Below are 27,080 nucleotides of genomic sequence, written 5' to 3'. Positions count from 1 at the left end.
TATTTGCAACTTTCTGTCATCTCTGTTAAAAGGTTTTTCTTCTACTCTGATCAGTAAGAAATAAAAACTGACAAATTCAGTAAGCTTGTTTTTTTCCCAGTTCTACTGGTCAACTAATTACATTTTCCAAAGTAATATTTGAATTTTTATGTGCAAAATGCCTTTGAGAATGTGTGCTTCGTTATTTTATTTAACTTCCAAAATATCGTCTCTCAATTACAGTCTCTTAAGAGTCAGATTATTGTCAAAAGATTGACAAAATATAAAAGAGGGAATTTCAACTCACACACAGATATGTGAAATTAGAGAAACAAACATGCCATGTATTTAAAAGGAAAATATTTGAAACATGTCTGTGTGTCTTAGTGTTCCAATTATTTTATAATAATTAAAAAAATTTCAAAAACATGAAGCTAATAGAGGGAGTAATCATAAACAGTTATCTAGGTTTTCCTGTTCAGGAATTTTTTCCCTAGTACTTCATGTTGTGTAATGCTGTTCAGTAGCATTGACTACTGGAACAGTGATGAAAATATTTAATAAAAAGATAAATTTCTTTCCTACTGATTTCTGTTCTGTCTTTTCCTGGTCTTTTTTTCTTACCAGCCTGCACTTGTGTCATGCCCTAATGACATGTGTTGTAGATGAAGTTTGAGGGCATTTAAGTTATATTCTTCTAATTATTTTTTCCCAACATGAATGTGAGAATTTGTTGTGTTTCAACATACGTCTAAAGCAATGAAATAATAATGTAGGCTGTACTATTCAATCTGATGTGGATTTTTTGTACTGTGATAGCTAGATGGCAATATTGATGCTTTAATTTTTTTTTTCAGGCTGCTTTTATTCTACAAAATCTCCTTGTGATTCCAATTCCTACAGAAGACATGAAAGATTGTATTTGGCAAGTGAGTGACTAGTACATTTGATGAGAAAGGTCATAGTATCACAGAGACGTGACATTTGATACGGGAAACTTGTGTCAGCATACCTATGAAATATAAACTTAAAAAATTTTACATGTTGAAGGTTGCATTTTGGAAAGAAAAATAAATGAATAGACAAACTTCTTTCAAACTTCCAGCAAACTCAATAAAACAAGAAAATTTAGTTTGTGTATATGCTGCATTTCATGAATACGGTATCTTAGGCTCCTAGGAAATTGCCTTACAGATATGGTATCATTACTGTTTTAGGATAGAAATTGATCATTTATTTTACACTTGGGACGTGGGTAAAACATGATTTGAGTGATATGAGGAAATTCTGAGAATGTCATGTTCGTAAAATGTTTTGAAAGAAAGATGAAACAGTTTGTTACTTAGGTCAATTTGAATGTTTCTCATACACATAACCGTTTACTCAAAGCAGGCTGAAATAGAGCAGGTTTCTCAGGACTATGTCTAGTTGAATTTTGAGTCTCTCCAAGTTGAAGACTCCACAACCTCTCTGGGTAACTTGTTCTAATGTTTGACTACCCTCAGATGGAAAAATGTTTTTTACTATGTTTAAATAAAATTTCCTGTATTTCAGTTTTTCCTCCTTGCCTTTTCTCCTATTCATTGACCTATTCATTGGTCAATGAATACCAGTAAGAAGAGCCTGTCTCCCTTTACCTTCTCTTATCAGATATTTACACAAACTAATAAGACCCCCTGGAGACTTTTCCAGTTCTGCTCTTAAGTCAGTCATCTCATTTTACTTTCAACATGTCTGGTCCATTGTACAAAGAGATATTTGGATCTTAGTACCCAATTTTTAAGATCTTAGTGCCTTGATACCTGTGTACATACCTGTACAGCTGTTTTACTAGGATAAGTTACCTATGATTCAGCTGCACTGAAAATCAATTATGCTATTTCTTGGAGAGTTGAATTTTACAGAATGTCTTTTCTTTACATGTGATCATAAAGGAAGATGTGAAAGCAATTTTACAAATCTGGTCCTTGTTTCAGTCTTATTATGTCTAATTTATCAATATAAATATGAATTGTTTAAATTCATAATAACAGGGGATTTACAAAGAGGCAGCCATTGTTACTTGCCAGTATAGACTTTATTAAAAGTTAGGTTTTTAGTCTTTTTTAAAAAAATTTCGATGACTATGGTGAGGTGACAAAAACTGAATCCAGATGCAAAATTCTGGATGAATTCCAGAGCGATCAAAAGAAGCTTTGAGTCAATGTGATTTTTATTAAGAACTGCAATTTAATGGAAATTACTCATCACTTAATAAGTGTTCATGCTGAAAAACATTATCAAACAACACTTTATGGTAACTGGTAAATTAAAACTGTTCAAAATACAAACAACAGTTAAAACTGTAAGATACCACCAGGATCAAATTAGATATTTCAGAGTTACTTTTTTCCCTTGAACTGAATGAGATGATTTGTCTATTTCCTTGAATGCAACCAAGTTTTGTTTTATTTTATTGGGAAATAAACTTGTATTCAGTGTAAATGGAGGGGTTGGGGGATAGCTTCTTGGACATAAATAGTGTTTTCAGATTACTTATTTTGAGTTGATCTGACTCTGCTCTCTCCTGACTACCAAAGAAAGTTTCTAATTAGCACTGACAATTTTTCTTTCCATAATTTTAACTAGTTTCTCTTTGAACTTCTGCAAGATGCCTTCTAAAACTGCCTTGCAGAATATAATTGATTTGAATTTTTCTCAATCTGAGTTCTTTTACCTTCTTTGCCCTTCTAATTTTTATGGTCAGTCTAAACCAGATTATGTGTAGCTTAATAAAGCTTCTTGTTTTCTTCTGTTATCATAGAAAGCACTGAAGAAACACTGTAACAAAGGCAGTCAAATCAAACTTTGTTTGAAATAAGACTATGAAGTCATTATATTCAGGTGTAAATCCAGTGCTCTAGGAAGTCAGTATTTAAAAAGAAATGACTGAAAACCATGCTTCAAGGAGAATTTCTTTTCTTTATGTCTTGTTTTCTAAATAAATCTTAAAATAGAACATTGGCGTAGCTAGATGTGGTATGTCAGTGTAGTTGAGCAAGAGAACTTTCTCAAGATTTTTAGTCTTGTCTTAGTAAAAGCATGCTCTTTTTTCTAAAGAAAACTTTTTCATTACTTGATATCTCTAAGTAGAATTAAATGAGAATTTAAAATTGTACTCTACTAATACTTATACTGTCTTAAAACCATTCATTTATAGCTTTTCATGGATTTGCACTTAGTTGTTAGCACACTTCTCAGGAGCTAAATAGCTACTTCCATTTTGCTAAATCATGACAGTTTGTTTTTTTTTAAATATTATGATTTAGCTCAGCCTTAAAATTTGCATTTTGTTTTTGGAATCTATTAGTTATAGCCTGTAAAACAGTATACACACACATGCATAGTATTAACCTTAATTAGGTTGGGAGATTTTGACGGTTTATTTTACGTACAACATTTCTTTAATGAAATGATGTGTGTGAATTTCGTGTCTTCAGGGTCCTTGTGTACATGATGAAGAATCTGGCCTCTCTCAGACAGGAATACCTGCACTGAAGGCCCTTTTGTATCACTGCCAGTTCTATGAACATGTGAATCAGATGGCGAAACACTGTTACCTAGGATGTTATATGTTTGATTTGAATTCTTACAAGGAAGACAACCTCAACATAGAAAAAGGTGGTGTAACTGGTAAGCGATCTTAATGTAATCTTGTAGTATTTTAAACCTACTTAAATAACTTCTAGTTTTGAGTAACTTACCTCCAATAATTCTTAATAAAAATAGAACTGAAAATATATAAACCATGCACTTAAATATGTTCTGAAGTCAAATTATTGCTCTGAAGATTTAAGTAGGTAAGTCACTAGTTTAACATATCTCAGAAACAGTTTTGAGCTGTTACTTACACCTTCAAAAAGTTGTAAATGGAAAAGACGTAATTGGTTCTGCAGAACATTTTCTTGCAAAATACTGGGGGTAGAATACTTTCAACAATTGTCACTTTATGACATTCGGTACAATGAAAATTGAAGAAAAAGAAATACATGGACTATTTTTAAGATTCCTGTTTCTTGTGTTCAACTTCTAAGCTATATGAATAGGAATGGACTCTAATGTGTTGAATTTGTCTGCTTTCTAAAACATTGAGGTGTAATTTAATTCATACACTGATCAAATTTAATACTCAGTTTGGATTTATTTATTTTTAAACTGCATACCCTTGGAGTATCTCAGATCTAACTTTTATATTGACTAATTTTCTGAACAATATTTCTAAGGCTCACTGTGGTGCATTGTGGGAACACACATTCTTGTTCAAATATGTATTATAATCTTAAATTTCTAAAGCTAGGGAATTTTTCAGAGATCAATTAGTAAAAACTTTCAAGGGATGGACAATTAAATGAATAAGTTCTTTCTTTTGTTTACTTTTTTGTGAGCCTTAGTTTCTGTGTTGCCATCTTTTAAGGCTGGAGATTTAAACAGCTCTTTTTAAGTCTGCTTCTGTAGTTTTTTTCAATCCAACACGTTTCACTGCTCCCACGGTCCTCTCATTTGTGCCTTTTGCTAGTTCTCTTAGGTGATATGATATTATATCTAAGAGCAACTCAAACTCTACGATTGTAGAACTTTTCAGTGAGCAATTGAGATACATTTTTTCAGGTCATTGAAAAGCAAAGCCAGAAAATTTCTTTTCCAGGGTCTTTGAAATAATCTACAGTATTTCAAGAATAAGAAACAAATTTTTTGTTTCTTTAAAAAAGGAAAAACAGTACCTAAACTCAGGGTTTTTGTGTTTTTCCATATGTATTTTTCTCATATTTTTCAGGAATATAAAAAACTCCTCTACAATTTTATGTAAAAATAAAATCGTTAGTTCAGTTTAGTAATTAGTAAAGATACATATAGGACTTCTACTTTTGTGGCATTTGCGCTCACAATCTGCGTAATCTAGTGCTTTATTCTTTGTTATTTTCTTTTCTAAATATATGAAAGCTTCAAACCTTATTATTGACATACTTGTGCTATAAAATTGTTGTCGCTTTTTGTTCTGAAACAAATTTACAAAATATTTGTGCCTTCATTATATTTATGAATGTGGGTTCTCTGTAAACTACTTTCCTTAAAATGAGAATTTGAAGTTTTTGGAAGATAAGGATATCTGTTTATTATGTTTGTGCTATGAGATCCCAGTATCTTCAATGCTTTTGTACTATTGCATTTTAAATAAAACTAAATCTGAACTATTTCAAATAACTAAAGACTATGCAACTGCAGTTTGAGCTAAGTGTAGCTTTTTCCAAACTATTTTATATTGCACTGAAAATATTTTGTTTAATTTCTGTTTATTCAAGGAATTTAATGGATAAGAATTCACAGGTACAATGTATGATAACTTATGTTCTGAGATCTTCAGAAGGATAGCTGCAGTTGGCAGCTTTTTCATTGGAACAATTCTTTGAAAAGCTTGTTATACTCTCTGCTGATCTTACAGTAGTTTTGATTCTTATTTTTTTTTCTTACAGATTTTGATGATTCTCTTAATCTTTGGAAGGCTCCATCCACTCAAAGCAAATCTTCACATTCTCGCTCAACATCTGAAACTATGGTAACTTGCAGAGTAATCTATTTATTTTAAATATAAAGTTGTTAGTGAAATGCTTTTAAGAAAATTAGCACTCTTATAAATCTTAAAAAAACTCTAGCCAAACACAAAACCTGAAATCAATCAGAAATTAGCAGAAGCTAATTGAAATTTACTCTAAAGTAACTTTAATATGCTGGAAAAACCTTTTATGGTTATTAACCTCTGCAAAAAATAAATAAGATAGCTTACCTTGACTAGCTAAATGCAGTGCTAAATTCTGTAGCTTCTCACAGCAAGACATATTCTATAGACATTACTTTGTAATTGGTTTTATTGATAAAGTACAGACATCTCTATCTCTAGTTGTCATTTCTGCTGCTTTTATCCACACCGTCCTTTCAGTGTGAACTTGTTTTTAAATGACACAGCAACAGAACTGGATCAATCAAAACCACATAAGTACATTGGGTATTCTGTGTCATAATAAACTCTGGATTCTGAAAATACTTTCGTAGAATATAAAAGTGACACAAGTGTTTGCAAGACCCAAAATAGACGTGAGAAACATAAAGCAGGTGGTTGCTTGAAAAATTTGGTTCTGACTAGTGCAATAAAAGGCTTTTGTAAACACGTGCCTAAAAAAATCCATTTTTTTAGTTTTATATTCAAAAATGTTTCATTTATGAATAAGCATCCAATCTGTTGTGGAAACCAGAATATCATCACTCTTTTCTGTTAAACAGATGCCCATGCTAATATAACAATGGCTGATAAATTGGAAGATCTTATCTTATTGGCTAAAATAGCTATGCCCACTTTTGCTGTGGAACATGATAAAAATAAAAACAGAAAAGCTAGTATTGAAGTTTTGTTTCAAAACATTTCACAAGTATAATTTTCTTAATGTTTTCCTTCTCTATTATAAATGTATTGCAGTCTAGTACTGATACTGTTATCTGGCATGTTTTTAATAAATGAGGAAAAATTATACTCTAGTTTTAAGCAAAAATTTTTATTATTTTTTATTAATAAATGTGATTTTCATTAATCTAAAACGCACCCCTCCCAACCCGTTTATTTAAACATAAATATTCAAATTTGAAGATTAAAATAAGTAAAAGTGCATGTAAATCAGGAAGTATGTGCTATCATGATTGCTGATTAAAATATTTACATAAGAATCTCAGATTTTTGAAAAGCAGTTATTTTTGGATTTCTTTTACTGAAATAATTCAGTGCCACTTGCTTATAGGAGTGCAAGTTGAACAAATTTCGTCTTGTTTTGTTCATGTTACTTGAAGGAAAAGTTAAATTTCAGCAATTCTTATCAGGGCTGGGTGTCTGATGTACTTAAAATTGTGCTTGAGTTTTATGAAGAATTGGAGAGTTTGTTACATTAAATTTCTTCAGTTTCAGTAGTTTAGAAAAATGAAAAGGGAATGAATAATTTTTAATCTACTAGATCAAATTAATATATTTATATGTGTAAAGTAGCATCATAGTTTAACATAAAGGCTTAGTTCAGCAATTCCATTCAACAGCTGGACAGCTAATTATTAAAAGTGGAAAGCACAGTGTAATACTAAGATACACTCATTTGTATCAGTCTTCCACATAAGGTAGACTTCACACTTGCTAAGGTTATAATCTTAAAGCTAACCATGAGAGTTTTTAAAGTTTGTGTTTTGTTTTGTTTTCCTTCTTTCTCTGATACATATGAATATATCACACAAAGACTTTTGACTGTCATTTCTGACAGTTAATTTGATTTGCATTTGTCCTTCATGGACCTTTTTAGCAGCTGCAAACTCTTTTTTTTTTATATCTATTAACTAAGTTTCTTCCCGTTAAAAAGTACCAGTGATGACATGACAGATTGTAAGTTTGCAAGCTGGATGGCAAAATGCAGAGGTGTGATGTTCCAGTACCAGTATTTATTAGGAGAAAAAAATGGAGGAATGTAACTTTAACTGAGGCTAATTGCAAACTGTATTTCAGAGGGCAGTTAAGTTGTGTGTGTCTAACAAAGTTAGGAAATACTTTTGAAAACTCAAACTTGTCCTGAAATCAGACATTTGTAATTTATTCCTATATAACTTCAAATTTTTGGCTTAAAGTGTGACACAAAGCTTTCAATTTTGATGTATGAGTAAAAGAAATACATTTGTGAAGTCAACCAAAAGTTTGTCGAAGTTTGTTGTTAAAATTTACGTGTTGCTGGCACCGGGAGGATGTTGTTATTCCAAGCCCACAAGATGGCGTGCTTTCCCCATCACAGATGAAAAGAATCTGCAGGTCTTATGGAAGGGAAAACATGTTTTTTTGATGCATGGTACAGCTTTTATGACAACAGCCACAAATAGCCGAGAACCAACAATCAAACCAGGTTGAATTGTTTCTATCAGAAACTCTTCTCTGATATTTTAATATCAGAGAAAAAAAAAATTGTTCTCAGTATGTTCATATCCATTCTTATTCCTAACACACTATTAGTTCTCTCTGCTTTCAGATTTCATATAATCAGTATATTTGAGCTGTCTAATATCAAGAGCTGATTTCACATAGGGTCATGTGACCTTAAGTGAAAATTAAGTGCATCTAAATTATTTTTTGGCTTCATCTTTTTTACTCCATTTCCTAATTTTCCCTCAAATTCGCAAAAAGAAAAATAGAGAAAATTAGAAAGGGAGTCAGAGATCTTATAGATACCATAGATAAAATTTTACTCATTTTATAAAGAGTTGCCGTGTGGGATGAAATCAATGATTCAACATCACGTAAAATGACAGTAACAGATTTGCCTGTACTCTGCTAACTCATATGGACTGTATTTTGTGTCTCTAAGATCCCAGTGGATTACAGATTTTTGTCAAATTTGTCTTTATTTTCTGTGAACTGGAATGTGGATAATGCAAAAAGTCCAGTTCTGAGAAGATTAAAAATGTTGGTCTTTTGTAGAATTAATAATTTAAACATTAACTCAGGTTATCATTACAGAAGGCAAATCCTTACTCTTATTTTAACCAGCATTTGTTTTGTGTTTAGTATATGTGATAAGAAATCACCAATCTGCATGGAGATACCAATTTGCTTCATACTGCATAAATACTCTAGGGCTGTTCTGTGCCTGGGACAGCTTAGCAAAATGAGCAGTTATTTAAAAACTTGAACTAAAAATGGTGTGGGTTAAAGATCTACAGACATTTCCCAGATAGCTTTAAGTCATGGCCGTTCTTTTCTATGAAATCTTGTTGCTATTTTATAAAAATGTGTGCTTTATTTTCTGGAACCATGGTTACCAGTTAAGTGATTTAAACCTTTGAAAGGGAACTGAATAGAATTAATCACTGCAAGCCTATTAAAGCAATGCCAGAGGGATTTTTGTACTAGAGGTTAAGAAAAGACTTTTTATTCCTATCTAGTAGATAAATGGCAAAACCCTCGCATTTCTCCTGTGTTTCCACTCTGATAATTTTTGTATTCTTTTGAATTAGTTCTAATCTGCAGTCGTCATCTCCCTCTCCACACACATGAACCTTTTCTTCTATTAAACCCTCTTCCAGAGTCTCACTGTTAAGCAACACAATGCCTCATTGCTCCCAGAAACAATATGGTGGCTGTAGTAAATATCCTTTACTAGATACTATGTCCCAGACTCCCAGTTCATCCTTATCAAAGGTGATTTATAAAAGTGGTAATAACTTTTTTTTTTCCTGGAAGACAGAAGCGTGTGGAAACAACTTAATTGTGCTGCTGTGTGTTTTCTGTTAAGATAGCAGAAAATTTATGGTTTTAACCTATTTCCCACAGTGAAGCAATTACCAATAAATGTTCCATCAGTGCAGGAAGCTGATATTTTTCTAACCAGATAAAGCTTTTACTGATTTCTTTTTTATTTATTTTTTTAACAAAACTAAGAACTTGTTTTTATTTCCTTACCCGAAGTGTTTAAACAGTTGTAGAAGATAAAGAATTGTTGTGCAATGTAGCTGGTACTATTTACTAATGTGTGAAAGCTTGTATAATTCATAATAATATCTGTAAGATGACTCTCAGTATAGTTATAATTCCTTTTAGGGCTTTACTTCTTTTAAAAGGACCATATGGACTGTTAAAAGCTATGTTTTGGGATATTACTATTTAAGGAAAAGAGTTATGGTTTTTCTCACCTATGAGAATGCTTGGAATTGAAGTATAGTGCTGAATAAATGCCGAATTTACCATGTGTCAAGCTCATTTGGTTTAATATAAAAAATGAATTTTAATAATTATTTAAATTAGGAAGCATAAAACTTTAAATACCTTATTTCAATAGGCAAACATGGTTTTTATTTGTATAATCAAAATAGAATTTGAATTTCAATTGCTCAGTACAGTTAGCATTTTACTAACAAGAAAATTATTTAGCCAAACATTGTCCTAGTATTTATGTGGCACAAGCTCTGTGTGAATCCTGGGTTTTGGACACACCTCCCAAATTTTACTGTAAATTGTTTTCTGTGTTACAATAACCTCCTGGCTTTTTTTAGGGAACAACTGAGCAGACTTGAGGAGAAAGATTCAAGACTGTAGGATGAATAATAGTGGGAGACCAGAGGAAAATGGGGGAGAGAAGGGAGTTAAAACACGCGGGTTAAAAGTAGGAAAGGAGTAATCTGTGTTTTCCTTCTCTCCACCCTTTTTGTCAGTTAAGTCACTTTTTACATTTCTTAGGTAAAAAAATATTGTTATTCTTGCAAAACTTAGAAGAAAAAAAGCAAACTTCTGAAATATTTCAGTCTTCCTTTGAAAGCTCACTGTGAGGAAAAATCTAATAACATTCTTCTTCAAGCTGTAACTGTGTTGAGATTTCATTGGGTTCTCCAACATTCTGTATTCTTTGCACTGTAAAGTGACACGCTTGAAGAAAATTATCTTATGTGAATTGTCCGTCTAGAAAATAAAAACCAGAAGTGAAAAGTGACTTGACATGATAGATACTTGTCCCATGCTCTGAAACAGGCCACAGGTCTTACTGTTAAAAAAGCACATCATTTAGCTGGAGACTCTAGATCTTCTGATCTAAAGCTTGTGGTTTTAAACACAGTAGCAAGAGCGTTAAGAACTTTTGAAAGCATGCAAAAGTCATAATGTGGATGACGTACAATTGGTAGGAGGAGCATGGTAGTAGTGTGACCTTAAAGTTACCTACTGTCATGTGAATATCTCATGTCTTCATTATGAAATCAGTAAATATAAAGATCACAGGATTAAGGTTAAGAGAAGTACCCACAGTTAGAATGACTCTGCCACATCAACTCTGACTGATGACAAATGCGCTTGTGATATTTTTGTCTGAGTGTGTTCTGGTACAAATGGACAAGTGCTCATGTTCTCAGTAGAGCAAATAGTCCATGAAAAATCTGACTTTAAATGCTTCAGTAATGTCTTTCTATCTTTATCCAAATGTAGGTTAAGTCAATTATATGGATGAAAAAGAAGGATGAAGAGGAGGAATTTCCAGTGACGTGGGCATTGATCAGTTTTTAACTGAAATGTTTCAGGCTGTTCATATTGCACATCTTTCAATAGTTTCGATTACTGGATGTTTATTATATACACACATACACACAGTGGACGAAATTTAATCAAATTACTTTTGAACAGTAATATTTACACCGGTTTTTGTTTTATGAGTTTGTGGGTTATGGTAGGTTGTTCACTCGTTCCAAGCAAAGTATAAATAGAAGACTAGTCTACAAAAGCTGGACTCAACTAGTTTTATTTGTATGGCTTTCATAGATTCTGTCTGCATCACCGTCATTGGGGAGTGTTACTGAGCTTCAGGCAACAGTTCCAACAAGTTCAGCCAGTTTTATTCCTGAAGCTGTAGTTGATCGACTTATGGCACAAGGTAAGTCAAGCTTGAGTTGTGTATATAATGATGAATACAATGTACTAGCCTGCACATATTTCATTATTTTCCATGTTGTACATTTGTACAGCTTGCATATTGCTGGAACAATCATGGGTGCTTCCTGTGGTTGTTTTAGAAGACAAACATTAAAAACTTCCTCTAAAATGAAATAAGGTGAAATACATTTGACAGAAAGAAGTGAAAATTGTTGGTATTGGTTGAAATGTAACTCAAGATTTAGGTTTTATTCCTGGCATCTAGTCACCCTTTCAAAACAATCAATCATGGTAAAGCTGTCATATACATACATGCACACACAAGTGTGCACACACACACACACACACACAGAGATGTATATGTAATTCTCCTTGTATGTAGAAAGATAAAAATGAATATAATTAAAAATATAACACATAAAATCATAATAACATATAAAACTTGAATGTTTTATGAAGAATAAGAAGAAATTTATTTTATATAACTACTGTAATCTAATAATCTGTGGGGTTTTTTTGGTTTTGTTTGGTTGTTGTTTTTTTTTTTTTAATTAAACACACTCTAGGTCAAAGTGATACAACCATCACAGAATCTCCAACTCAACATGCTTCTCCCATGTCTACTGCTCTGTCTAAAAAGCGTGGTGTAGTCACACCTGCCCTTTTGTCAGCTGTTTGCAGCCTTCTTCACAATCTGCTTGTTGTCATGCCAAAAGATACTGGAATTGCTCTTCAGCAAGCACATTCGCTAACAGCCCTCAGCAGGTATGAGATCAATAACTGTTAAGCTATAAACAGGGTGTAGCAATAGAGATTCAAATGAGATCTACTTGTGTTTCTTACCTCAACTGTTAAACATATTGATCACTTCTTGCTTCTGAGGTGTTTAGAAATGCCTCTTTTAAAAAATACAATCAACGAAAGAAAAGAATCATGATTATTTTTTTCACAGAATAGGTAGCCACATCGGTGGTTCAATTTGTGGTGTCTGTCTTCTACAGGACAACTGTGTTCCTCTCATAATGTTCTAGGTTTTTGTCTAGATGACCATTAGTCATCCTTTTTGGACGGGTAATTTTTAGTAAAGCAACACATCATATAGTCAGATATTTGGAATTGCAGATCATTTCAGTTGCATTGTATGAAATATTTTGAAGATGAACCAAGAAGTCTCACATTAAAAGATAGTAAATAACACTGGCCAGATTTTGGAAAGTATGGATGATAAATCCTGGTGTTCTGCTTCTTTTAAAAGAAGAAACTACTTCAAAATAGTCTTCAAATTCTATTTCATGTTTCCACTTCTACCATAAAGAATTCTTTCATCTGTAGAAGGTGTTTGGGAGTCCTGAAGTGAAGCATGAAAAATTAGTTCATTTTTTTTGCAAAGGTTTTCAAGAGCTTTTATAGTTGCTCTTCCTAGTGCAAATAACGGAAAAAATTAAACAAACCCAAACAAACAAACTCCCAGCATCTCTGGTTTGAATGAAGTTTATATTATATCAGAGGTGTTTATTCTTCTAGAGAAAAGAAAATAAACAATCAAATAGAAACAATTGATTTTTGCCAGTACAGTAACAGCTATTGGAATTTATATTAGTCTAACTATTTTGAAACAACTTAACTGCTATTATAGTTACCATTGCACTAGAGTTTTTTAAAATGGTGGGATTTACCAATAAGTGCTTCTTATTTTATTTTTACTGTTTATTTATATCGTTCTCTTCTATGGAATGTTTAGTTAGGAGGATGTTTAACTGTTATCTGTATTTCTAACCAAGTTTATTTTATTTTAGTCTTGTAAATGCTAATCTGGTTGAGAGATGTATCATGGAACTGAAAGCTCCATTGGGTCATCCATGTCATAGAGAACATGTAAAAGCTCAGGTTAGTGAAGCATTTGTTACTTTCTAATTTTTTCAAGTTATGAAATTAATTATGTTAACATAATATATATCATTAACTTAGTCTAGACATCCTGCTATAGGCTACACTCGTGCATCTCTGCACTTTTGTCAAGGCTTAAGTGAAAATAAACCATTTTATTCAAAACAGAATAATTATTTTCTGTATTAGAACTATGTTAGAACCATCAAACTGAAAATTAATTATGTTTTAAAAATATAAATTGAGTTTAGCCATTAAAGAAATTATATAATAGAATTTCTTTGTATGGTATTGAAGTACAAGCCAGGTACAGTTACTGACACATACACTGCAACAAACCTGACTGCTTTGCTTTGTCTCCAATCCTGCAGACACTTAGAAATTTTTTGAAATTTTGATGTATGCAAACCATATAGGGCTACTGCTGATAGAACTAGTTTTTTATCACATTTAGTTCTGTATATACAACATATAGAACATACTGTTTCATGGCACAGCACCCTTTTATAGCTTCTGCTGCTCTGCCTTCAGATATACTTTGAAGAAAATTACTCCTGTAATTAAAGAAATGTGTTTTCTGCAGAAATCTTACGAGAATAAATAAATATGTCAGGAGTAATTTTTCCCAAAACTTCAAATTGAACTTCTGTTTTCAGGAAATATACATGTATGTCTCAGTATTAATGACCATTTTTATGTTTTTCTTTGTGAGATTCCAAGGAATATGCTGCTATACACGTAGTGAGAGTCATAACTTTCTCAAAGGAAACCTTTGTCACTAGAAAATTGATTCCATGTGTGTGTTTCCAAACTAAGGATTCTGTTTCATCTTCAACAGTAAAAATTAAGAGAACACTTTTTTAATTTATGTCCTATTATTTATCTTAAAGTGACATATATTAGCTCAAAATATTATGAATCAATTGACATAATGTGAATAAATTTAAAATAATGTGGAAGGTGTAAATATATGGCTTTATTTCATATCTTTCTATAAATATTTAACAGGTCATAATACTACTTCAATACTTGTCATCTGTGTCCAGGCTTCTAAAATCATGTTTGTTGGTGGACTCTCAGCTTGTAATTCAGAATGAACTGTTGAAAACTCTCTTGGAAAATACCTTTAGGATTCTCACCATACGCCCCAAAGATGGGTTAGGTAATGAAGTACTTTGTTTCCAGTATAACCAGATAGAGGCAGGTCTTCATTTATGGACCTCCTTCATGTAAATTGACACTTGCTGTCAGGCTTAGCTTTCCAGGTTTGTGCACATTTGTAAATGCGTTGATTTTCTATGTTGTCTTTGCAGATACTGAGTTAACATCTGTACTTCGTGAAACATGGGCAGACTGTTTCAACCTTCTAGCTACATTATTGTGGAAAAGTGGCCAGATATCTTTTCCATCTGTGACAGCAGCCCTTGCAAATCATTGTACAGCAGTAATTGGTAATGACTATTCCTGGATAGATTTTAACCTAACAACTAATAAAACAAACAATAGAAAAGAGAGTCATTCCTGTTTAGATGCTATTAAGTAATGACCAATGAGATATCCAGAATGAAAGCCAAATGTGTCCAGAGCTTGACTGACTTGTTTCGTTAACTGAATTTTTATAACTCTTTCTAGTATCATGAGACAAACTTTTGAACAGCTAGATAAATTCAGAATTTTTTTTTGCATGTGTGGGTTAGTGATTTTATTTGTAAACCTTTGTAAACTTTTTTGTAAAACCAAATGTGGTATTTGTGAAATGATCCATTAACACTTTATTTTTCCCTATTTTTTTTTTTTTTAGTATCTTGCATAAAATGAAAGCAAACTTTTGAGGGGAGATAAGAGACATAGGAATTCAAGATTATTATACAGGGGTTTATTTATTTCTTTGTTTTTTAATTATTCTTACATTGGTTACTTGCATAGTCAGGCAAGATTCTGTGACATGTTTTAATACTGAAATATGAGCACAGTCCAGACAAGCTTGTGATTTTAACCAAGTGCATGTTAAGTGATTTAATGAATCCAAATCCAATTGTACATAAAGCAGCTGATAGATACTGTTGGGTTTATAATGTAAGCCGTTGAATAAAGTGAGGAGAGTTCAGAAAATTCTTGAACAAATGAGTGACTTGAGTGAAATGGAAATTACTTTTTTTGTTTTATAGTCAAATCAATGCAGAGCAGTTAATTCATTCAAACCTTATAAAACTCAAACTTTTCTTTCTTAGATTTTTTTTAAAGACTTACTAGATGCATAGAATTTGTAGTATTCCTTGTGCAGTGTACAGGTATTACTGCCTCTTGGCTCACACACTTTATTTGATAAGTCTTTCTGAGTTCCAAAGCCCTTGAGCTTTATTCATAATGAAATGTAAAATTTTTTTTTTTTGTTAAACCTTTCAGATACCATTTCTGATTGTATTCATCTGTCTACCACATATCCTGCTTTATATGTGGCTAGTTTACAGTTCCTCTCTGTCCTTTTGAATGAAGAAGGAAGAAGACAGCTCCAAGATAAACCACGCGTATGTCAGAATCCAACTATTAGCTTTCTTCTGGAGCACATTGAAGGATGCCAGGCATCAGTAACTCAACTTACTGCATTAATTATTCAGGTATTTGAAATTTGACATTTTAAAATACAAAATTTTGCATTTTTGTATTTCATTAAAAAAGAATATGTAGTTACCTAATGAAAAATCAATTGTTTCCAGTTATAAACCAAGACATCTTTGAGACATCTATTACACTCATTTTTGAAATTCATGTAATAAGATAGAAGAATTGCAAAGAAGCAACTTCTAGGAAGTGCCTTGCAAGGCAATTATGCTGCAACAATATGGTGTGAAATCCTACACAGAGAAGATGATACACAGATAGAACATCTCTGGCCAAATGCCAATGCACTTTTTTCCCCAATTTTCCGAACATGTAATCATGTTTTTAAGGTTTGAGACACAGTTATTCCCATTAACAGCTGCCTTTGTAAAATTTTTTTAACAAAATGAATCATTAAGCCTTCTAATTCATTCCATGATAGCATAAGGTCAGTGTTGTTGTATTTAATGTATTAGCGTATTTTTGCTAATTCTTGTAGGAACTTGTTGCCCAGCATAATCTATATTGGTGACAAGATGGTTTTTTCTTAGATACTTATTCTGAATGTTCTGTCTTGATAAATGTAATCTCACTGTTCTTATTTTTACTTCTATACACTACCTTAAAAGATTCATTTACCTTTTTTGTATTTGCATCCTTCACTTATTTGTGGATTGTTAAATGCAAAGTTACATGTGCAGTTTGTCACTGTAACAATAATAGTGAACCATGATTCAAAGTGTAGTGTTTTCTGAAAGATGCACATTTTATATAATGTAGTTTATGATTTCTAATGTTCTGGACTCATTGTCTTGCAACTATTTTGGTTAATAAGTATCTTAGTACTATTTTGCTATGTAAAACGTAATTTATTTGACATTTATTCATGCATATTGGATGGTGTGACCAAAATAATGCTCTGTTAATATAATTTCATCTCCTCTCTTCCTATGGGTGCTGAACTCTTGTAGAATAACCTTACTCCTACCAAGATTTGACCTGATCTAGCTAGCATCTGTTACACACACTGTGTTCTTTTGCTGCTGTGTTGCAGCACTGTGGCTCTATAGCCTCTAAACAGAGATTTCACAATGGATCTAGTAAAAACAGTTGTAGTCTAAATGTAAATTTCTTTTTTTGTTGGAAATGCAGAATGCAGTCCATGCTTTGGTGCTTTAATTTGGTGTCAGTTGTCCTTATCAGTGAACTATTGGGGTTTTTTTTCAAATTATCAACTTACTAGTCTTTATTCCTTGACCTTTTCACTCCTGGTTGCAGTGAACCCTTCAGTAAATGATAACCCTAGAGCAATACATTGATATTTTATTGTATATTAAAATTTGAAAATTTTCTTAGGCCATTAATACATGATGTAAGTAGGGGTAAAATCTGTGAGGTTTTATGGATAGGTAGATTAAGATTTCTATCTGAAGTATAAAGTTTTTCTTAAGATGATGTATTTTTGGTTAACTTTAAAATATGTTTTTCTTTTTACTATGATCCAGTAACTGTTCTTATTTTACTGTATTCTTCTGATTACAATGCATGTCATTTGCCATTTTATTGGATGTCAGTATTGACATGATATTTTAGAGAAAATTGCTAGATGGAAAAAATTCTCTAGTGGATCATATATGAAGCACAGACAGCTCCTTGTCTTTCAACTGTCTTTTATATGACTCCAGATAAATATTCTTTTGAAAACACAGAGATTATACTTATGTTATTAGAAAAGGTTTTATGCTTACAAAGACCACACAAAAATAAGACAAAATACTATTTTTCAGTGTTTAGAAGAGTATCTAAAATAGTTAGCAGTGATACTTTTATTCCCAGGAATTTCACTGTATTTAATGTCTCTTCTTCATCATTGTGTTGAAGGAAAATGAGATTGCACTAAAGGCACATCAATTAATTGTCTGCAATAGCTGACCTTGAATATTAGGAAAAGTCTGGAATGCCCAGGCTGAGAACCTAGGTAGAATGTTAAGAAAAAAGTAAGAGGAGTGGGCTTGCAAGCAAAAGAAGAAAAATTTAATTAAAAAAAAATATTTAATTACAAAAAATAATTAAACACTTTAATGCAGACTGTCTATAAACATGAATATTTATAAAAAGAACTCCATATAGGAATATAGTGATGAATCATCCAAATGAAAATGTAGACTATGACAACCTATTTATAGATATGACTACTATTTTTAATATGGTCACTTCATTTCGGTAATGAAATTGCATTTTTTGTAGGTCTGTGAAAGAAAATCTTCAAAGGATGTGCTGAAAGAAGTTGCTACAAATGCACTGCTGTCTTTGTTAGCTGTCAGTAAAAATGCCCAGAAATGTGCTTTGGAAGGTGAGCATTTCAAACTGAATGTTAAATGATTTGTGAATCAAATGCTCGCAGGTATTTTTCATATTATCTTTAAATCATAATGGTTTTTGTCAAAGCAAAAGACCTAGGTTTCAGTGGCAGGGTTTTTTTCAGATTTTTATTATGAAATCTTTTTAATAGTTAAAAGTTTTCAGCTGCAAATAAAATATTATGTTATAACCAGTCTAAAAACTTGTGGTGAAGTCACAGCTCTGTGTTAGAGTGAGAAGAGTCCCATGAGCTTTTACCACTAATGGCATGTTCATCCATTTGAAACTGGAGATTTTTTTATTGACAGTATCTTCCATTTCTTGTTTTATGCTGTGCCAGTACTTTTGTAGGTGAAAGTATGGCCTGTGTTCTCAGTTCTGGCTGTACCTAGACAAAAAGAGATTTCGTTTTCTCAACTTTGTTCTTCCCTGCCTCTTTGTTTATTTAGTCCCCTTTTACAGTTTAAGTAGGACCTTCTTCCCTTGCTATGCAATATCTTTCATGCCTAAGTTTACAGTAGTAAACCAACTTCTAACCAAATGCTTTTTGTGCCCTCTAGAATGCAGCAGAGAGTACTTAATTTGCATTTCTCGTGTATCATGCGTTTAATACCTTCTGGTTAGTCCAAGTTCACTTTATCCTGGGTGCTTTCTTGTTCCTTATATCTCCCAGTTGGGTTTTTTTCTGCTTTTTAAACCTACACTATATTTAAGTAGATAGCCTGGACATATCTATTGAGTGTCTGATCCCAATAGTGGCAGAAAACACTGAACTTCAAATCCTGTGCTTTCTGCTCTTTCTCAGTGTATTGGTGCTGTACTCAACCCTTACTTCAATTAAGGTCCTTCTTCTGTTGATGACCTACTAGATCATCAAAGATATGACTTTCTGTGAAGGCACTACCACTGCAGGAAGTGCATCATGTTCTGTGCTTGCGAAGTCTTCAAGTCATCCTCGCTGTCATGCAATACAGGTCTTAGAAAAAGAGGAATAGGACTTCTGGGATTCAATGTCCTTAAGACACCTGTAGCTCTAACATCATCTGTTCAGCTCTAGAGGACTACTTTAAGTTAAAAATGCAAAGTCTTGCACCTCAAAAGGAGCAACCACTTACAGCAGTAGAGGCTGACTGGAGAGCTGAAATGGGCCTGGTAGGAAGCAAGCTGAATGTGAGAAGACTTAACAGCATCCTGGGCTGTATTAACAGGAACACAGCCAGCAGATCAAGGGGAAAGGATTACCTTTCCTCTACTTACCTCTTGTTACACTAAATCTAGAACAGTGCATCCAGTTTTGCCCTAGTACAAGAAATGTCAACAAACTGGAGTTCAGCAGAGGGCCACCAAGGTGATTGTGTCCACTTGTCCTTAGATGAAAGGCTGAAGGAACTGACTATGTTCAACTTGGAGAAAATAAGGTTTTGGGAGGACATAATAGCAGTCTTCTCATACCTATGAGATTTTGAAGAAGATAGAGCCAGGTTTGTCATAGCAGTGCATGGTGAAGGAGGATGAGAAAGAATGGGCATAAATTGAAACTTGAGGGTCAGACTGCCTGTAAGTAAACCTTTGAAGGCAGTAAAGCAGTGACTAGACATCGTGCGCAGTCTCTGTCTTTGGACATTGTCAAGACCCAACTGGATAAGGCTACATCACCATCATCGTGAAAAATTTCTTCCTCATATCTAACCTAAGTCTGCTCTCTCATAATTTAATATGATTACCCCTTATCCTATTGCAACAAGCCCTGCTAAAATATTTGTCCCCATCTTTTATACACTCCTTTTAGGTACTGGAAGACTGCAATCAGGTCTCCTTGGAGCCTTCTCTTCTCCAGGCTGAACAATCCCAACTCTCTCAGTCTATCCTCATAGATCTATTACGTCCCTCCCATCATTATTATGGTCCTCTTCTGGACTCACTCCAACAGGACCTTTCTGTGCCAGGGCCCCCACAGCTGGATGCAGAACTCCAGGTGGGCTCTCACCAGAGAGGAGTAGAGAGGCAGAATCCCCTCCCTCAACCTGCTGGCCATGCTGCTTTTGATGCAGCCCATGATGCATTTGTCCTTCTAGACTCTAAGTGCACATTTCCAAGTCATGTCCAGCTTTTCATCCACCAACAGCCCCAATTCTTTCTTAGCAAGACTGCTCTCAATCCCTTTATTCCCCAACCTGTATTGATACTTGGGATTGCCCCAACCCAAGTCCAGCACCTTGCACATCACCTTGTTGAACATAATGAGGTTTATCTGGACCCACTTCTTGAGCTTGTCCAGGTCCCTCTAGATGACATCCCATTCCTCAGGCATGTCAATCACACCACTCAACTAGGTGTCATCTGAAAACTTTCTGAGGGTGCACTCAATCCCACTATATTATGGTGAATACATTAAACAGTACCGAACCCAACATGGACTCCCAAGGGACACCACTTGTCACCAGTCTCCATCTGGACTTTGTGCCACTGACTCCTACCCTCTGAGTGAGCATCTAACCACCTCAGCCACTGTACAGTCCACCTGTCAGTTACATAACTCTCCATTTTGCACTTTGAGTCACCTGAACAATTGCTTTCCTTTGTCCCACCTCACGTGCAGCAAATCTGCTGTTATTAGGGAAGGGCTGGGTAATACAAATGGGTGCCCTAACCTCTTGAAGCTTCACTCTTCTAAGCAGCATCATTGAAAATATCCTGAAGAGTTATGACTTATTATCCTCTCTCAAATCATCTTCCTCTGTCAGTCTTACCAGTCCTTCCTTTTGGCATTCCTCTCATGGGACTCTGTTGCAAGAGGACTCAAATGTATTCTGGCTTCTCGAGATCATTCAACTGGATGCACTTGATCTCAGAAACTGTTAGTTACTTCCTGATATTAAGAAGATAACAAGATCATTGCCAGAAAGATATTTTGTGTTTCTTAAAATGTTTTTGAATGTGAATGTAATTATAAACGTTACTGGTTTTTGTCTTCCAGCTGACCTGATAGATGGCTGTATAGAAAACATGAAGCACATTCACGCACAACTGAACTTGGATTCCCTAAAGCCTGGGAAAGCACAGAGGAAAAAGGTAGCTATAAAAGCCAGAAGACTGATATGATAAGGCACTTCCCAGCTCTCTTTCATTTGGTTTGTTTTTTCTTTCTTGAGGAAGATACTGATTGTATCTGTCACAGATGAGACAACTTGTAGTGGATTTGGACACTGGAGCTTCTATAAAGTCTTACTAGGTCTCAGCTTCCTTTTCCAACATGGAGATGACTGCTACTTCAGGAATGTCAGGCAGAAAATCACATCAGTTCATAAATTGCAGCTGTTCTGTCTTGGGTGTTTGCTGGACAAAACCCCTGGGCATGTACTGGTGTTTTTCTCCATGCATCTCTCTAGCCCTTAGGATCTTCTCCCACTTGCAGGGTTCTTCCTCTAGCCAGGATCTTCATGTTCTTCTTTTTTTTTTTTGTTTTCTTTGTTTTAGAGACAATTCCTTTTCAGGAATCCTTTTTGCACCAACTTTTCTTTCTGGAACTCCAAGCTCCTGTTTACTGTAACTTAATCTATGTGCAAAGTACAACACATGATCAGCCTCTGAGTTACTGGTTTTGTCTCAGTCTCATGTCTTTTCATTAATTGGAGGATTCAGGACTTCCCACTTTTAGTCCAGGTTGTCAGAAGTAGCTCATTCTGGATGAAGTCAGCAACTAGAAGGCTTCTGATTGAGGGGTAAAAGTTCAGTTTCAGACATTAGCTTACGTACACAAACATCCTTTTGTAATCTGTCAGTGCTCGTAATTTATGATATTTAGCCTTACAGCAATATCAGAGTACTGTATTGTTTTCAAACATAGTTGGACTTCCAGCCGTGACTTCATGGTTCTATCCAATCTAGCTAATTTTTCCCATCTTGTTTCCACAATAATAATTTTTGTTTTTTCAAGTTTTCTTTCTCATTGTCTTTCAACCAGTGCTAGCCATTTTGTTTTTATCTATTCCTGTGTCAGTCAATCTCCCTCCCATCCCAAAACCACTTTCAGTCTGCTTATGAATGTAAATCATATTTTTTTTACTTTCCCCCTTCTCCTATTATCTGGCTTCCAATTGTACTTTCTGTTCTGTTCGTCTTCAAACTTGGTCTAGGCATCTCAGTTTCTTCTCATCAGACTTAATTGCCCCTGGTTTTAATTTCTTGTCAGTTTTTTTTTTTTTAACGTCACACTTGCGGTCCTTCTGCCGCCTGCACTCCCAGTTTCTTTTCTCCATTCACAATTTTTTTAATTAGCCTTTTTTTTTAACTTCCTTCCAGTTATTCCAGACTCTCATATCACCCAACTCTTCCTTACCACATCTAGATATGTCTTACCATCATACAACAGTTTCATAAGATTTTTTTTGCAATCTGGTTATTTTCTGCCACTTTCATCTAAGAGAATGATTAAAATATAAAATACAGGCAGTAACCTCTGCTGTCAAGTTTGATATCTTGTCCACTCCCACATAAAGCAGAAATTGCAGAAAACATCTTCCTGCAGAGTATTTCTGCATTTCTTGTGCTCAGTAGTATTTTTCTGAGGTTTTGACACAGACATTAGCCCTGATACGTGAGAGTGTGGAACTGTGTTTTAAAACAATGAACTCTTAAAAAAATTTAAGTTTGACCCTGACATTTGAAGGCTACAATATTTTTTCTTCAGAGCTACTAAACATATTTATTATCCCTTCTTCAAGGGTTGGAGGCTGAAAGGTGTCCTGCCCTGGATATGTCTTGTAAAGTTGAAGTCAGCTAGTTCTTTGTATTTTTTTGGGGTGAGAAGAGGGAAGCTGGGGACATTTGCTCCTCTGCTAAACATAGAAGGAATTTAAAACTTGAAAGAAATTAGAGGAAAGAAGCCTCTGAGAAAGGTCAGAAAGGCTTTTTAATTCAAAGAATTAAAAATTCTTTGAAAGATTTGCAAGACTTTGTGGCAGATTTCCCTGCTGAGCTGGGACTGTAGGTTGCTACTTCACATGTAAGTGTATGTAAGCATCATATGTAGTGCATAATGACAAAGAGTTTCATGTGAAGGAAACTGAGACATTGCTTTCATAGCAGACTTAGCTGATCATTCACAAAACTGCCCCTCGGCCCACTTCAAGGCACAACTCTCAAAAAGAAGTGATGAGAGTTGCTTTCTTTTTTTTCTTTCTCTATTTTTAATTGTTGAGAAAAATGTGTTTAACCTAGCTTCATTCTCAGGGCAACCGATGTGTTTTAGCTGATATTCCTTTTCTTTCACAATAATTAATGTGATACTAACCAAGAGCATGGGAAGTATTTACAAATAGCCAAGCTTTCGAAAAAAGCCCTTAAAAATAGGATCTTAGTAAAAATCAAGTTATCCTAAAACAAGTAAATACAACAGTGCAATCAACAGAATCCATAACTTTTGTAGCCTCCTAGAACATTATACATTAAATATGAGTTATAGCTTGTGGCATTTTAGAGTTGTTATATTTATTAACTAAATTAATACACAGGGAATTCCTTGGAATAGTGTCTTGGAGATAGCATTTTATTTGGCTAAAAGTGAGACAAACCAGTTATAAAATGTATTTGTAATGAAGACTTGTATGTTTTTTCTTTATCTACTATACCTGACTTTCATTAACCTTTGGGGGATAGACTGTTACTTCATTTCTGAATGTCATCAACTGTGCATGTTATGATTTATAAGCATACCTTATTGCTTCACCTTGTCCGAGATTAAGCATAAATCCTATTTTACATTTTTGTTCCTTTATAAGGCAGAAATAGTATGCTGTGGTGAAGAGGCTTGTTGGAATTTGATCATCTTTCATAAGTGTTTTACTGTGTCAACCTTATAGAAGTTAGGTCAGCGATCATTAGCCTCTAGTGTCACAGCTCTATCATGAAGATGGATTTTTTGTTTACTTGTATACTTTAATCTCAGTATAGTACCTCACTGTCCAATGATCTGTATTTATCTTCGTGATTTTCTTATCAGGTTGGAAGCTATTTCCTTTATTAAGGATGGGAGGCTAAGACCCTGGGAATATAAGGATGGATTGGTCTGACCAAATGTAGAGATCTGCAAGACAGAGTTAGTTTAACCTTGTTTTTATCCGAGGAAAAAGAAAGGTGCTTCTCAGGAGTGATTCATTTGACTTGTTTTAGATATCTTTAGGATGGAACCAATTCTTGGGAATGTTCCCACCCATTCTTCATTAATTGTAAGAGAAATGGAGCTGATGTCTGCATTTGGTCAGATTGGTGTCCCTAGAAATAGTCTCTGTGGGTTATAAGAGAGATGAGGATGACTCTAAGTAACTTGTTATAAATGTCTTTAGTAAATATGAGATGAATCCTACCTGAGATCAGAAGAAAACTGCGGAAGAGATGTGACCCAAATGCTAATGCCTTAGATTTGCACTTCTCCTTAGAAATCTCTTTCTTCCTTGTACAAAATTCATTCTGGTCCTATGTTGGCAATCTTCAATTATTTTTCTCTGGATAGGAGGAGAACCTTCTCAAGGATTTAAGGTGTTCTATGCAGCTCCTCAGGAACTGTCTCTTTCAAAATGAAGAATGCAAAGTAAGTATTCTTATACTGAAGTAATGTGAACACATTCAGTTAGCTAACGAAGATAATTTTTTTTCTACTTTGAAGTTATTTTCAAGCTGGCTAAATTTAAGTTTAATATTAATAGCAGGAAATGCTTCAAATTTCACTATTATTCCCAGTTTCCAAGAATATTTCATACATGCATTAGGAACTCGATGGTCTTATTGGAACATCATCTCCTGATGGTTTCAGATGGTTTTTATCTTTTATATCCACTTCTGTTTTGCTTAATTAAATAATTCTAATTTTCAAAGCATATCATATGAAAAAGGAATGTGGAGAAAAGTGTGGGGCCACCAGAAAGGCACATAGGAATAGCTTGAGATCTTGGGAAGTGGTTTCCTCTCCTTATTCCTCTCTCCTTATTTTCTTTTCTGAAAGACAAAAAAACCCAAAACAAAACAAAAAAAACCCCAACCAACTCAAACAAACAAAACTAAACAAAAAACAAACCCTAAATAATAATTTGCCATTTACTTTTCTTTATCTGAGTTAAATTGCACTAATCTTCCACAACACAGTTTTGTTTGCATCTTGATTTTTTAAAAATAGTTTTTCTTGCTCAGAATCTTGAATTTCTTCTTTTCATTTCACATTCTTTATCTTTTTCTCTGTTCTTCTCAAATTCTTTTCAACTTCAGTTCTGCCTAGCTGTTTTTCCATGGGGAAAATACTAGATTACCTTTTCTCATTTTTTCCTCTATTCTTTCTGATCACTGTTCTTGCTCTTTCTTATTGCCAATACCATTCACATATTTATTTTCATTTTCTCTTTCACAGATTAATTTGTCTTGGCATTGTGTTACTTGTGCTATTTATACAACTTGTTCTACTTTTACTGCATACATTAGTGGAACCACAAGATTTCCTGATTTTCCAGAAGTACCCCTTTTCTAGGGCATGTATTAGCATTCCTTTTGTATAGAGAACACCTGTTTCTGAATAAGGAATCTAATTATCCCTAAGGTCCCCATAACTTGGTTGTGCCATAATCTCAGCTAAGATTATTATGGATTGTTTTTCTTGTTTTGATCAGGATCTGCAGAGACAATTGCTTGGAGAAGATAAGGAGGTTTCTGTTGATAACTGAAGATTTCTATCATTTACTCTGTACACAACTGCATTTTTGTATTTCCATGCTTTTTGAGTTCCAATAATTACTTTAGTTGGAGTTGAATAAAACTATAGAATAGAGAGCTCTTGAACAATCACAGTTGGAATGAATAAGTCTTTACTTTTGTTTGCATGTCTCTCAGTAATTGAAAACATGCAGGTTTTCGCTTGCATAGAGTTAATTTCATTGGTGTTGAAATGGTGTCAGTTCTCTGTACAATCTTTTAAACCATAAGATAAAACGACATAAGATTACAATATGCTTTTCTCACTATACTTCATTTTAAAAGTGTTTAAGAGTATAGTAGTTTAAATTCTTCCTCATGTTTTTGCAGGTGGCAGCGCTCAAAACTCATCTTGTTCCTGTTCTTCATTCACTATGGCCGTGGTTTTTAACTGATGACTCCTCAATGCAAACAGGTCTGCATTTGCTTTGTGTCTACACTGCAAACTATCCTGCAGGTATGAGAGTCACTTTGTGATGTAAAACATAAAAATATTTTTTCCAGAATAATTAAGATGGAAAAGCATAATAAAAGTAAAAGAAAGTTTATTGCTACCATAAGAGGAAAATATAAAAGCGCTGGTTCATCAAAGTCTATAAAGAGTTTTGATTTTAATACATTCAAGACTTTTATTCAGATCCTGTTTCAGACTGTTGGATTTAGCAAGACTACAACTGTACTAAAGGATTAAGTAGCATTTAATTCAAACCATTATGTTTGAAGGTTTCACTGAATGTCCTACAAAGCTGAATAGTTATGTTATAGAAGTACTACTCTAAGAATTCTTTGATAGAGAACGGTATATGAGTACCTTACATGGTTTGTACTTCGCTCCTTATTGAGAACATTCCAGTTTTAAAATAGTCAATATTAAATTTAATATTTTATATTAAATTTCTTCCATTTATTTATGCCTTCGACTCAGTAGCTTGCGTTCGTATATTTTTCATAAGGATTTTCTTCTTCATTTGAGCAAACTTATCTGTTATTTCCATTGATAATTATCCCCACTACTAGAAACATGATCTTTTTTCTAGTATGGATTTTTCTT

General features: G+C 33.7%; 1 protein-coding gene across 2 annotated transcripts in view; it reads left to right on the top strand.

Moving 5' to 3' along the window:
* The window catches only part of RTTN (rotatin), a 79,275-nt gene that overhangs the window by 43,418 nt on the left and 8,777 nt on the right, over nucleotides 1-27,080 (top strand). For both annotated transcript variants that reach the window (XM_027650980.1, XM_027650981.1), the window contains exons 32-44: nucleotides 837-908; nucleotides 3,459-3,651; nucleotides 5,490-5,572; nucleotides 11,333-11,444; nucleotides 12,010-12,208; nucleotides 13,240-13,330; nucleotides 14,339-14,492; nucleotides 14,644-14,781; nucleotides 15,737-15,948; nucleotides 18,179-18,284; nucleotides 21,270-21,364; nucleotides 24,804-24,881; nucleotides 26,360-26,486. In XM_027650980.1, coding sequence (XP_027506781.1) covers nucleotides 837-908; nucleotides 3,459-3,651; nucleotides 5,490-5,572; nucleotides 11,333-11,444; nucleotides 12,010-12,208; nucleotides 13,240-13,330; nucleotides 14,339-14,492; nucleotides 14,644-14,781; nucleotides 15,737-15,948; nucleotides 18,179-18,284; nucleotides 21,270-21,364; nucleotides 24,804-24,881; nucleotides 26,360-26,486 — 1,660 coding nt within the window. The remainder of the gene's footprint in view (nucleotides 1-836; nucleotides 909-3,458; nucleotides 3,652-5,489; nucleotides 5,573-11,332; nucleotides 11,445-12,009; nucleotides 12,209-13,239; nucleotides 13,331-14,338; nucleotides 14,493-14,643; nucleotides 14,782-15,736; nucleotides 15,949-18,178; nucleotides 18,285-21,269; nucleotides 21,365-24,803; nucleotides 24,882-26,359; nucleotides 26,487-27,080) is intronic.

This window comes from Corapipo altera, unplaced genomic scaffold, assembly GCF_003945725.1.
Source record: "Corapipo altera isolate COAL_440 unplaced genomic scaffold, ASM394572v1 24, whole genome shotgun sequence".
NCBI lineage: Eukaryota > Metazoa > Chordata > Aves > Passeriformes > Pipridae > Corapipo > Corapipo altera.
The sequence above is the reverse complement of the archived record's forward strand: the minus strand, read 5'-3'. Positions and strand labels throughout refer to the sequence as shown.